Source organism: Budorcas taxicolor, chromosome 15 (genome assembly GCF_023091745.1).
Source record: "Budorcas taxicolor isolate Tak-1 chromosome 15, Takin1.1, whole genome shotgun sequence".
In the NCBI taxonomy this organism is placed as follows: Eukaryota; Metazoa; Chordata; class Mammalia; order Artiodactyla; family Bovidae; genus Budorcas; species Budorcas taxicolor.
In genome coordinates this window covers 33,962,740-33,977,249 of record NC_068924.1, presented here as the reverse complement: position 1 = coordinate 33,977,249, position 14,510 = coordinate 33,962,740, and the positions used below count along the sequence as shown (strand labels likewise).

The 14,510-nt window shown below is 44.7% G+C and overlaps 1 protein-coding gene across 1 annotated transcript in view; it reads right to left on the bottom strand.

The window, feature by feature from the left end:
* The window catches only part of SERGEF (secretion regulating guanine nucleotide exchange factor), a 257,522-nt gene that overhangs the window by 223,055 nt on the left and 19,957 nt on the right, over positions 1-14,510 (bottom strand). The window contains exons 7-8 of the mRNA XM_052653055.1: positions 12,368-12,430; positions 6,862-7,020 (exon numbers count right to left, since the gene is read on the bottom strand). Coding sequence (XP_052509015.1) covers positions 6,862-7,020; positions 12,368-12,430 — 222 coding nt within the window. The remainder of the gene's footprint in view (positions 1-6,861; positions 7,021-12,367; positions 12,431-14,510) is intronic.

The following is a 14,510-nucleotide window of genomic DNA, read 5'->3' as shown; positions in this document are numbered from 1 at the left end:
TTCTAGGATAAAAAATAGTGGTTTAAACAAGAAGCAAAAACTATCCACTTCAAAAAGAGTCCTTTGAAAAAATAAACAAATAAATAAATAATTTTTTTTAAAAAAGAGTCCTTTGGGTTCCGTTTGACTTTCAACCTTTGCGTTTTCAAAGTTCTAAAGCACAAACATCAAGAATTCCAACATCCCCTGCTTTATATAGAGCCCATGAGGTCAGAACCTCCCTGAGCTCGGTTGAGGTTTCACGATATAAGGTCCCAGAGAAGACAGAGTAATATACACTATCACCCTATTCTGGAGGGATCTTGGCCCCCAAACAGAAAAATCAGCATTAAGTATATTTATAAACTCAGTTTAGTGTGAATCAATGGCTGGGCTTGGATTTCACTAATGCTTAGACATCAAATGCAATAAAATATTTCTCCATCTGTGACTCTTGAAGAAAGGAGAATGGCTAAGATCTGGTCCCTTCCACACGTGCCATGCAATTCCCCACTTTGAAGAAATGAAAGAATAAAAAATATCTCAACTAAAAGGACATAACCAAGAACCAGGAAAATAATGAAAGGAGGGGGGGAAAATTACTGAAAAGTAGAACTTTTTCAGAATTTCCAGCCTCGATGCTGCCATAGACGCACGTTTTTCCTGCCTCTCTGTTTCAGTTTTCTCACTTCCCAAGTGAGGAAGTTTCTCTTTCCATTTCTGATTCTTGAAAAGATAAGACTTCAGGACCTTTTAAGGTGACATTGAAGAGAGTGAGGAGTGTCAAGAACTCTGTGTTGGGGCTCACTTTTTCAGTCCATAGCCTGCGTGAGACCGCAAGGCTGTTCTGGGATACTGCATGGCCCAGGGAACACTTCTAGCATCCCCAAGGCAGCTGGGCTCTAAACATTCTAACCAATCCTATATTAAGGTTTGGATCTCAGGTAAATCGTTCTCCATGAAATTCTAACAAATCACCAGCAACCAGCACTTGGTATCTTTAAACATTGATCTTTCTGCACTCGCCAGGACAGTCCTGAGTCAACCTGTTACCTACCCAGAGACATTCAGATCCAGCCCCAAAGAGACCTCTGCCGGAAAGAGAAGATATGGGGCATTTGACCTCCTGATCACTCCAGTTTCAAAGGACAGAGGAAGCTAAGGTGTACTGAACCGACGCAAGCCCAGTCCTGTGCTGGATGCTGGAAGCTTTGATACACCACCTTATTTAATCCTCATCCAAGGTCAGCAAAATTTCCCTGCTTTCCTAATGAGGAAATAAGCTCAGAGAAATTAGGCTTATTCATTTGTCCGGCACGCACTGAGTACCTACCTCGGATGTGCCAAGTACTTTGCTAAGCACAGAGGACACAATGCTGAGCAAAACAGATGTGGCTCCTGTCCAGATGGAGCTTACAATCTAGTGGGATGGAAATGAGTTAAAGAATCCTATAGAAAATAGCACAAAGGAGAGGCTGTAGTGCTTGAGAAGAGAGAAAAGGGAAAAGTGATGAGTCAGGAATGTCAAGGAAAGGCCTCCCTGAGGACGTGATGATTAAGTTGAGGTCCAGCGGGGTGGGGGAAAACATATTTAAGTCAAAATGATGAAGAAGAGCAGGGATAAGCATGACAAATAGAAGGAAGATCAGTTGCAAAGGTACTATGTGGGACATACAGGATGCACCCAGGTACCAGACGAGAGGTCAGCTAGAGATCAAGGGTTTGCATGGTCAGAAACAGGGCTGGAAAGGCAGGCAGGGGGCAGACCATGCAGGGCCTGGCAACCACTAAGGACTTGTCTTTTTCCTAAGAGCAATGGGAAGACACTAGAACTTGACACATGGGCTTGAAAAGATCTTCCAACTGAGAGATGGGGAACAGAGTGGGTGAGAGCGACTGAATGAATGTGGGAAGATGAGGTCACCAGGCAGGGGCCACTGTGGGACCCCGCAAGAGGTGACATGGCCTGAACTACTGGGTGGGGCGGGGGGGCTGGTGATGGGGAGAGGTGGAGCTGCCACCACAGTCAGAAGCTGGCAGAGCCGAGAGTCACAGCTCAGTCTGTCTGACTCCAAAGCCAGGCTTCTCTCTACCTCACCATTTGTTCATTCATTCAGCAATTAGTTACTAATCCTTTACCCTGTGCCCAGGCCTGTGCCAGGTGCTGGGGATATAGCTGTGAGCAAACGCTGCTCCCATGGAATTTACAGCCTAGACGTTAAACAAATAAGAATGCAAATGAGACTCCCCTGCTGGTCCAATGGTTAATGCAGGGGACACGGGTTCAATCCTTGGTCCAGGAAGAGTCCATATGCCACAGGGCACCTAAGCCCATGCGCCACAACTACTGAGCCTGCGCTCCAGAGCCTGGGAGCCACAGCAAGACAAGATACTACAATGAGAGTCCATGCAAAGAAACTAGAGAGTAGCCCCCGCCCACCACAACTAGAGAAAACCCACACACAGCAGTAAAGACCCCACACAGCCAAAGAATAATAAATAAATACTTTTTTAAAAAGAATGCAAATGGATGTATACGGTTACAAATTGGGGTGGAGGAGTGTGATCAGAGATTTTAACAGGGAAAACTACCTGTAAGGCCATGACAGTCCTACATTGATCATATCAGAGAGCTACATGCCTGCTGCATGTAAGTGAAAAACCTTAGAAAACTGCCTGTCAGAGCTGGATCTCAAGCAAGGCATCCCTAGCCAGTTCATGAGCCCTGTCTCCAGCCCTGCACAGACCCTGCTGAAATAGAAGCCTTTCTAAAAGCACCTGCTAATTCCTTAATATTATACTCACACACCCTAACCACAGCTGTCCCCACTTAGGTATATGGAGCATTTTACAACTAGTTAGGACCATTCATGTAGCTCAGCTGATAAAGAATCCACCTGCAATGCGGGAGACCCCGCTTTGATTCCTGGGTCGGGAAGATCCCCTGAAGAAGGAATAGGCTACCCACTCCAGTATTCTTGGGCTTCCCTGGTGACCCAGACTAAAGAATCTGCCTGCAACGTGGGAGACCTGGGTTCGATCCCTGGTTTGTAAAGATCCCCTGGAGGAGATCATGGTGACCTATTCTAGTATTCTTGCCTGGAGAATTACTTGGACAGAGGAGCCTGGCAGGCTACTGTCCATGGGGTTGCAAAGAGTTGGACACAACTGAGCCGCTTAAGCACAGCACACAGCGCAGCACCATTCAACAGACTGACCCATTTGAACCCTATGGCAGCTGACGGAAGTAAGGTTTTAACATCCTGGCTTGAGAAATGAGGAAACTGAAGCCTAGACAGGTGAAGTGACTTCATTAAGGTCATCAACTAAGAAGGCACCCAGATCTGCCATCCAGTTCTCACAGGAACCACTTCAGGCCAGGAAATCATGAATCTCAGAGGAGACAGCTGCAGGTCACCGAGCCCGGATAAAGTCACCCAGGAGTCCCATGAAGTTCCCGAGAACAATGATCAGGGACATTAAGCAGCTTGGGAAAGGTTTCTAGAATGCAGCTCCACCAGCCTGAGACACAGGTACCTTGCCAACTTTCCCAGATTAGAACAGGTTCTCCTGGACTCTTTCCAAGTGCTTCTGACTAACGGAGAAAAGTATTTTTCCATCGCAAGCACTGCAGGCAGGCACCAGACTCCTGGTGGGGGAGAGCAGAGGCTGCATCCCAGAGTCCCATGCGCATGAACTGCAAGAGTTATCCTGGTACCATGTGGCCTGCCCTCGCTCAGCACCTGCCCTGGGGGTGGCCATCTTGGGCAGCGTTCCTTGATGGTGGCACCACTACCAGCTGGGGCTGGGTGTTCTGTGTTGCGGGGCCACCTCTGCATTGTAGGACACTTAGCAGCATCCCTGGCCTGTACCAACTAGAGGCCAGCAACACCCCAATCCCAGATGTTACAACCACACACATTCTGAAACCTTGCAGACAACCCCCAAGGTACAAAGTGGCCTGTGGCTGGGAGTCACTGGTGTAGGGACTATCACAGCAGTAAGGGGACAGCACTGTCTACTTCCCCACTCTCATCCTAACCCAGTCCAGCCCACCTTACTGGGCAGATCCATGGTCACGGCCCATAAGCTGTTTTTAATCAATATCACACCCTAATGCCTTGCAGAATGAGACAGGAGGCAGCCTTCTATGTTGATGTGGCTGCAGGTAGGTCCCAGGAACCATTCTCCTCCGGAGCTTGTGAAAACAACTCGAATCAAATAACTCCTTGTTCCAATAATGAGTTGCTTCTGACCCTCTAAGCAAATTTTGTTCCTGTTAACATGAGCAGCTGGGTCTGATTAAACTGGAGGCCCTGGCTGTTTTCAATGACACCGTGCCAGGGCAAAAGCATCCATGACTGCTGGGGAAGAGGGTAAAACCGGTGAGTCAAACAGCAGGGGTCTCTCATCCACCCGAAACTCAGTGCGGCAACCAGGCCACTCCAACATCCCAGCTTCCAACCACTCTGCACTCGGGAGAAAGGGGAAAGGGACAAAGCACACAAACAAGAGATCCGAATCAAGGTAATTAAACAGTGAAACTTTACCCAAAGACCATGCTTTCAAGGGGCGGTAAAAACCTGAAGCTGAGCCCCACAGAGAAGCTGGGGTGACTCAGGCAGTGTCAGGGACATGGGTTCCAACCTCCCACCCCGAGGGCCGTGCTGTTGGCCCAGACATGGAGATCAGAATGAGTTCCAACGGTGCAAAGTCAGAATCAAAGCAGCAACACCTCTATGCCTTTCTTTAGTCAGCTGCCTAACCAGCTAACAGGCTTACTGACAGACTCAACTAAACCCACTGCCGCTTGGTAGTAAGTGTATCCTGCTGCACTGCGATTCTCTGAAGACTGACTAAGCATGAAACGCCCACCTGTTAACACCCAGTGACTCACACTACTGCTAGTGTCTGTGCCCCTCTGCACGGTGACTTGGCTCCACTGATGCACTGGGATCGGACGCCAGGCCTGTCTCCCCCACTGACAGTGGGCTCCTCGAGGGCAGGACCAGGAGCAAGCACAAGGAATGGTACCTAAACGGATCCTCACCATGTGTATGGTGGACGGATGGGTAAAACCTTCTGCCTCTGCACTCTTCAGCCCGTCCACACACGGCAGGGACAGGGCATGCGTGCGTGCCAAGTGACTTCAGTCATGAACAACTCTTTTCGACCCCATTAACTACAGCCCACTGGGCTCCTCTGTCCATGGGGTTCTCCAGGCAAGAATACTGGAGTGGGTAGCCATTGCCTTCTCCAAGGGATCTTCCCATCCCAGGGATTGAACCTGTGTCTCTTATGTCTCCTGCATTGGCAGGCAGGTTCTTTACCACTAGCACCACCTGGGAAGCCCCAACAGGGCATGGCCCATCTCCTCTGTTTCTTCAAGCTTAGCCCACTGCTCAAAAGGTTCCCAATAAACAATAATCGAATTCAAAGAGACAAACTGAAGCCTTCTGATCATGGACCTCTTAAGAGGAATCCTCGCAGTCTACCCTGCCTCATTTGAGTATGTTTAGTCTCTTTTAACTAGAAGGTTTAATGCAGCCAATGAATACTTTCTTTGGGAGGCGGTGAAGATACAGATGTGAGCAAGGCTAATATGGGGCTTCCTCTCACAGAACTCACTGTCAGGAGGAGAAGAGAAACAGTTAACAATTATACAAATAAGTAGCTACTATGCTCAGAGAGTCTCTTTAAGATAAATTTCTGTAGATGGTCCCAATCTTTAAGCAGTCTGAACTACTGTGAGGAAAGTCATGACTTGCCTCCAAATGAATGACATCATTAGAGCATCCTCTGAAAAAGTAAATGCGGAAAGTTTATTATACACCTTGGTTATACAGGCCTCTGTTTCAAAGCAATCTTAAAAAAACAAATTTAAGAACCAATTAAAAGCATCATGGATGTAAATACTCCTAAGCCTATGTTTGTGTGTTCAAACATGTAGTATGTGTGACTAACCAAGGATAACTGAAGCGGACTTGAAAACCTGCAGAAGTCAGAAGGCACTGGAATAAGTCATCAGGTATTTGGGGGTCTACTGATCGGCATGGCGCTAACAAGCAGGCCAAGAGCAGACAAAGGGACTCCTGAGAACCCCTGAAGTTCAGAAGGCCTTGACACAATGATGGATCTCAAGAATCACAACCTGCCAGCCTGGGAAACTCTGTGTCAGTCAGCAAGAGCTCTAGGAAGGCTGGGAGGAAGGGCGGCTATGAAAAAACAAACCCTGAGAACACAGTCAGGAATATGAAGACTAGGAAAGAAGAAATGCCCTATGGGAAAGATGAGAAACAATAAGGATGAATCAAGAAAAGACAAAGATGCCAAAAGCTGGATGGCCTGGCCTGGTAAAGTAACGTCTGAGGGAACACGTGAGATATTCGAATCAATGTACAGTTTGTTAGGGTTAATAAAAATCCAAACCAAAACACCATGCCAGCTATGACTCAAAATAATGCTCCTGCCTCAATCTTGAACATTTAACTTAACAGTTGCTGATGCCTTGAATTTAGACTCAGGTGGAAATGCAAATAGAGTCACTCCTTTAGCTATGAGAAGGCAAAGATCTTCCCAACAACCTGGACAAATTTCTGGGTGGTGCCTGTTCCCTCTCGAAACCTCACGGACCCTTAGAACCACAAGGAGTTAACCTAACCCAGCCTTACATTTTTGGATACAAATCTATGATCCAGAGAGGTAAAGCCGCATATCTGACTGACTGCAGAACTATTAATAGATCTCAGGTCCTCCCCTTCCCAGTCCTTCAAGCTTTTCATCACTGAAAACCAACCTACCTACTGCCGCGCATTCATAGCTATTTAGACAGCTGTCCCCCAGCTGCTCTTCCCAACCACAAATTCCCTGCTGTTCTCTCACCTGTCTGAGCAACCAGGTGTGTCCACCCACTCCAGACAGCAGCGATCTTTTCATTCTGGAAACAATGTGCTTCTATTCTCTGGGGCAGGAGCAGGAAAGCAGCCTGGGAAGCCAGTTGCCCGTGTTTGTTGCTTCCCCAAACATACAGCTCTCCTGCATCTTTAAACAAACAGAAGGGAAACAAAAGAGGTGAAGAAACATTAGCCCAAAATGATGGAAAATAACCAGAGTCTGGGGGAAAAAAGTGGTTCAAAGAAGTTGTATTATTCTTACCCTACAATATTGAATAGGGCAAAGCAAGATACCAAATTCATGTATAGCATAATACATAAGATTTTTTTGTAATTCTATAAATAGGAAAAAAGGCCAAATGTTCTTAACAGTTTGTCAAGGAACAGGAAAGTGAGTTTATTTTTTCATTAATTCATTCAACAAATATTTATTCAACATCCACCATGTGCAAGACATATGGTTCTCTGTTTTCTACATTTTTTAAATAAATGCTTACCTTTTGTTAGGAAAAATATATATTAGCTTTTCAAAATAACAAGTTAAAAGACAAATTATTTAAAGTTTAAACTTTATAAATATCTGATGATTTCACCACATGCCCTGTTCAGTGGAAAATATAGTTATTGTATCACATTCGCATAGCACCTAAGCTCATTTGAACCTCACGATAATCCTTTGATATAAGCAGGAATGAGACTGACTGACATTGTGATTTAATAGAAAGAGAGCAAATTCAGAGTCAAGTGACTCTGGCTTCTATTCTTGGATCTGCTAACTAGTTACTGACCTTGGACAAACCACTTCCTCTCCAAACCTTAGTTTCACCAGCTGAAGACTGGAGGGGAAAGCTGATGGTGGAGAAGGGCACTATAACTGATGTACAGTAGAGACTAGCGGGCGACTGTGGCAAACCAGAGGGCACATGGCTGTCCAGAAGGCATTCAAATTCAGCAAATCTTTAACTGGAAGTCAAACAAAAGGGGGCACGGGCCACAGTCTGGCTTATGAATCTACAGTCTGTGACTCCTTGGATGATCTCTCAGTGCTTCCCCAACCCTAACACGTAACACTGTGCAGGACAGCACATGGTGCCCACAGGCGGCTAAGGAGCCAGAGTCACTTGACTCTGAAATTGCTCTTTCTATTAAATCACAATGTCAGTCAGTCTTATTCCTGCTTATATCACAGGATTATTGTGAGGTTCAAGTGAGATGTTTTGAAGAGAAAAAAAAAAAAGCACAATGTATTGCAAAAACTTATGACTTTTGTTTGTGCAAAAACTTAAAACTTTTGTTTGTAAAAACAAAGAGTATGGCTCCTTAAGAATTTTCATATTGATTACACGTTGCAATAATATTTTGGATATAGTGGGTTAAGCAAAATAAATTATTAAAATTAATTCGCCTGTTTCTTTTCACTTTTTGCAATGCAGCTCACATTATATTTCTCCTAGACAGCACTCTTCTGGAAGATAAATTAACCAAGGCTCAGAGACATTAAGTGACTTTCAAGATTGTGAGGCTTATTAGGGATCAAGCAGGACCAGAAGCCGGATTTTCCACTTCCACTGCATCCTGTGACCTCCCAATAAAGGTTTACAGCATCGCTTGCCCTGGAGCAGCTTGATCTATTCTCAAAAACCAATCAGAAGCCAAACAGTATCATTAAAGGATATGAGGCCAAGACTTGGGGTTTAAGTCCCAGATCTGCTGCTGGATCACTCTTTGACACTGGGCACGTCACTTCACATTCTGGGTCTCTGTTTCACAGTCTAAACTCTGTGCTTGGTCCCTCAGTCGTGTCTGACTCTTTGCAACCCCATGGAGGGTAGCCCGCCAGGCTCCTCTGCCTACAGAATTTTCCAGGCAAGAATACTGGGGTGGGTTGCCATTTCCTTCTCCAGGGCATTTTCCCAACCCAGGGATCGAACCTGTGTCTCTTACATCTCCTGCACTGGCAGTGGGGCTCTTTACCACTAGGGCCCCCGGGGAAGCCCAAGTCTAAAATGAAGGACCATAAATCAGTGGAGTCTTTGTGTCCCCCGGGTGACCTTGCAGCACTGACATACCGCAGTTCTATACAGCAAATTTGGTCTGTTTCATGCCTAGAGAGAAGACAACCTCCCTAGACCTCACCAGGGTGTGTTAAGTATGAGGATCCCTTTCAAGAGGGAAGTGGAGCCCCTCGGCAAAGTCTCCACCCATGAAAGGGACTGCTGAGCTACCAAGGGGCCACTGACAGTGAGCCTGTGTCCGTTATAAGCCTTCATTTATCTTAGTAAGTCTAAACCACCTTTTTGCAAAGACAAACTGTCTTCCACATGCAGATCATTACGCTGTGCATCAGCAGGCAAAATTAAATTCTGCTGCAATGCCAAATAGTTACATAAGCTGCAACTCCAGAGAGGTCTAGAGAGCACCGAATAAAACGCAGTGTGTCACAGCTTGAACCGGACCAGGAAAGAGGGATATTAATCTTGACCCTTTTAAGTCACTTTCAAAATATCCAAAACAAATTTATCTTGTGCATATACTCTAAAAATCACTAAATTGCACACTTTAAAGGAGTGACTTTCATATATGAAGCACATCTCAATAAAAAATTCAACATCTGTTTTTAAAACACCATAACAGAAGTACCCGCATATGAAATAATAAATAGTTTTAGTAATATAAGATTTTTGAAGAAATCGATATTAACGAGCAATTAGAAGAATCTCTAGGTTTACATAATACTAGCCATTTTAAGTTAGACTAAAAGTTGAAACCTCTTAGTCTATTCTTATTCTTGGAAAAGAATGCCTTCTCCCAGAGCTAGTGAGGACTACAAGGGATGAACTAGTTACTTCTCGTCCCCTCTATAAAAGGGGAGGTGGGGGATCACACGCCCAGAAGAGTCCCTTAGAGCTATCATCCATTTCAGCTCACCCTTTTTAGCATATCTACAAATCTACCTAATATGAGCCAGAGGCTAAAAGCAGGTATTTCTTTCATTAGTTAGTTTCTTTTAATTCATTAAATATCAAATTATCTATCATTCAGAATTTATAAAGTGTTTGCTGCTGCTAAGTCACTTCAGTCGTGTCCAACTCTGTGCGACCCCATAAACAGCAGCCCACCAGGCTCCACTGTCCCTGGGATTCTCCAGGCAAGAACACTGGAGTGGGTTGCCATTTCCTTCTCCAAAGCGTGAAAGTGAAAAGTGAAAGTGAAGTCGCTCAGTCATGTCTGACTCAGCGACCCCACGGACTGCAGCCTACCAGGCGCCTCCATCCATGGGATTTTCCAGGCAAGAGTACTGGAGTGGGGTGCCATTGCTCTTGTGTTCTGGACACCATAACAACTCCTCAAATTTGATGTTGAAGAATGCATGCCCCCATTATTTTACAGATACAGTGTACACATCTTTAATTTCCACATAAAACACGGAAAATACAGTGTAGGAAAGTCATTTCCCTTGGCTTAAAAAATGAAATGCGTTCAACTCTGGGCAAGAGGGCTTACCAACATAAATCTCTCATAGCTATAGTCTCCACTCTACCTGCAGGAGTCAGGGCAATCTGGGCTTTGAAAAAGATGAACTTTGAGAGAGATAACTTTCACTTTCAAGAAAATGCTGGGGCTTCCCTGGTGGTTCAGTGGTAAAGAATCCACCTGCCAATCCAGGAGACATGGGTTCAATCCCTGATCCGGGAAGATCCCACGTCACAGAGCAACTAAGCCTACAACTACTGAGCCTGTGCTGTACAGCCTGGAAGTCGCAAATGCTGAGCTCCCATGCCACAACGACTAGGTGTGGTAAACGACTAGGGGTGGTAAACGACTAGGGGTGGTAAACCACTAGGGTGAAGCCCACGCACCCTAGGGCACGTGCTCTGCAACAAGAGAAGCTATCACAGTGAGAAGCCCTCGGACCACAACCAGAGAGGAGCTCCCACTTGCTGCAACTAGAGAAAAGCCTGTGCAGCTACAAAGAGCCAACACAACCAAAAAAAAATGCTGCATTGTCACCAGACAGTTTATACTGTATTGACTAAGTGTGTCAAATAGATGGATGGATGGATACATAGCCAAGACAGAGAGATGTACATAGTGTGTGAGAGAAAAAGGGCTAGATAGAGAGTGAAAGCGAAAGTCACTCAGTCATGTCTGACTCTTTGAGACCCCATGGACTATACAGTCCGTGGAATTCTCCAGGCCAGAATACTAGTGTGGGGGCAGATTAAAGAGGTGGAATAGAGAGATCAACTAGGGAAATATATAAAAACATAAAATAAATTAGAAAAATATACACACAAGGAGAAGGCAATGGCAACCCACTCCAGTGTTCTTGCCTGGAGAATCCCAGGGACGGGGGAGCCTGGTGGGCTGCCGTCTACGGGGTTGCACAGAGTCGGACATGACTGAAGCGACTTAGCAGCAGCAGCAGCAGCTTAGCGGTATACGGAGACCTTGGTTAGATATAAAGATGGAAGATAAAAATAGAAACATGTAGTTAAATAAAATAGAGATAAACAGAGAGAACAGACAGGGCAAGAGATAAAACGAGTAGAAAGGCACAGGGCTTCCCTGTCCCTGGTGACTCAGCTGGTAAAGAATCTGCCTTTAATGCAGGAGGTTTGGGTTCAATCCCTGGGTGGGGAAGATCCCTTAGAGAAGGGAACAGCTATCCATTCCAGTATTCTGGCCTGGAGAATCCCATGGACTAAACAAGATCGTAGAGTCTGACATGACTGAGTGACGAAGCAAAGCAAAAGTATGCTAGTTTGGGATTAAATAGCTAGAGAAGAGAAAGCTAGAGAACCTAGACAGCTTAGATAGTTATACGTGTGTGTGTGTTACTCACTCAGTCGTGTCTGACTCTTTGCAACCCCACGGACTGTAGCCCGCCAGGCTTCTCTGTCCATGAGATTCTCCAGGCAAAAATACTGGCATGGGCAGCCATTCCCTTCTCCAGGGGATCTTCCTGACCCAGGGATCAAACTCGGGCCTCCTGCATTGTTGGAGACTATTCACTGACTGAGCCACCAGGGAAGTTTAAAATAGTTACATCAGACATCAGAACAGATTAGATGAATAACAATCAGTTCAGTTCAGTCGCTCAGTCGTGTCCGACTCTTTGCGACCCCATGAATCACAGCGCCAGGCTACGTTATACATAAATTTACTGTTGCTTATACGATTTGACAATCACAACTACTCTGAAAGATATTTTTATCCCTATTGTACAGCTGAGAAAACAAACTCAGAGGAAAGGAAGTGAGCCTCTATTTCACATGAGTGTTTTAATGTGTATTATCATAAGAAATCCTGAAAACTACCCCCAAAATATTTTATAGACAAGTCACTGGTCTCAGGAAGGTAGAGTGACTTGCTAAGAGCACATCAGCAGTGGCATCATTATCCCGACTCCATCGTCTATGCTCTTCCATCTGTATCCCAACAGCAACACTTGAGGCAGAAACACCCAGAATTCTGAATGGCATGTTACCTACCTGTCAGTGAAGCTGAGTGATCAGAGCCAGCAAGAACACATACTGCTTGAGAATTCTCTAGGCCTACCAAAAAAAAAAAAAAATTCTTTTGAAATCACATTTATAACAAAACAAATTGGGTAGAGAAGGGCCACAAGCAGTGACCCACCAGCTCCTGGGGAGAAACTAAGCCAAAGCGTGAAGGTCTGAGTCAGCAGCTCTGGCCAAGATGAGTGATGTGGTAGAGAGACTGGTGATATCCAGGAGGCTGAACAAATAAGTAAATATTTTGAGGATAAAGGAGTCAGATTTCCCACTATCAGAAAAGAGAAGGAAGGAACAGATATGAAAAGGTAAAAGGCTAGAATCAACCATTTGACACTGGATTATAACTGAAGTCAGTGTAAACTCATGGTTTCTACAAAAGATAAACAAACATAGGTAGATATAAACACAAGTGTGTGTCCCTGTATATTTCCTTGCTCTGTCCATGGAGTGGGCCCAGAAGCAATGACATCTCTTATATTTAGCTGCTATCAAGTGCAGACACTGAGACACAAGTCCAGGCCTTCTAACAACACACAGACAGAACTAGAATTTGAACTTGCCTCTCATCTCAAATCCAGGCTCTTCCTCCCTAAATACACTGCTTTCAGTGATGAGGTATAACCCCAATCAACTCTGCTCAAAGCTGTGATTATCTGGTCTGGCATGCAGATATGCAGTCTTATTTCATAACTTTCTTCTGACATTTGTTTAATTTACTCAGTTCAGTTCAGTCACTCAGTCATGTCCAACTATTTGTGACCCCATGGACTGTAGCATGCCAGGCTTCCCTGTCCATCACCAATTCCTGGAGTTTGCTCAAACTCATGTCCATCGCATCAGTGATGCCATCCAACCATCTCATCCTCTGTTGTCCCCTTTTCCTCTTGCCCCCAATCCCTCCCAGCACCAGAGTCTTTTCCAATGAGTCAGCTCTTCACATGAGATGGCCAAAATACTGAAGTTTCAGCTTTAGCATCATTCCTTCCAAAGAAATCCCAGGGCTATAGTAGTAGGAGTAGTCAATAAAAGAAAAGTAGATATTTTTCTGGAACTCTCTTACTTTTTCTATGATCCAACAGATATTGGCAATTTGATCCCTGGTTCCTCTACCTTTTCTAAATCAGCTTGACCATCTGGAAGTTCATGGTTCATGTACTGTTGAAGCCTGGCTTGGAGAATTTTGAGCATTACTTTGCTAGTGTGTAAGATGAGTGCAATTGTGCAGTAGTCTGAACATTCTTTGGCATTGCCTTTCTTAGGGACTGAAATGAAAACTGACCATTTTCAGTCCTGTAGCTACGGCTGAGTTTTCCAGATTTGCTGGCATATTGAATGCAACTCTTTCACAGCATCATCTTTCAGGATTTGAAACAGCTCAACTGGAATTCCATCACCTCCACTAGCTTTGTTCATAGTCATGCTTCTTAAGGCGCACTTGATTTCACATTCCAGGATGCCTGGCTCTAGGTGAGTGATCACACCATCATGGTTATCTGGTTCTTGAAGATCTTTTTTATATAGTTCTTCTGTGTATTCTTGCCACCTCTTCTTAATATCTTCTGCTTCTGTTAGGTCCATACCATTTCTGTCCTTTATTGTACCCATCTTTGCATGACATGTTCCCTTGGTATCTCTAATTTTTCTGAAGAGATCACTAATCTTTCCCATTCTATTGTTTTCCTCTGTTTCTTTGCATTGATCACTGAGGAAGGCTTTCTTATCTCTCCTTGCTATTCTTTTGAACTCTGCATTCAGATGGGTATAGTTTTCCTTTTCTACTTTGCCTTTAGCTTCTCTTCTTTTCTCAGATATTTGTAAGGCCTCCTCTGACAACCATTTTGTCTTTTTGCATTGCTTTTTCTTGGGGGTGGTCTTGATCACTGCCTCCTATACAATCTCATGAACCTCCGGCCATGGTTCTTCAGGCACTCTTATCAGATCTAATCCCTTGAATCTATTTGTCACTTCCACTATATACCTGTAAGGGATTTGATTTAGGTTATACTTGAATGGTCTAGTGGTTTTCCCTACTTTCTTCAATTTAAGTCTGAATTTTGCAGTAAGGAATTCATGATCTGAGCCACAGTCAGCTCTGGGTCTTGTTTTTGTGGACTGT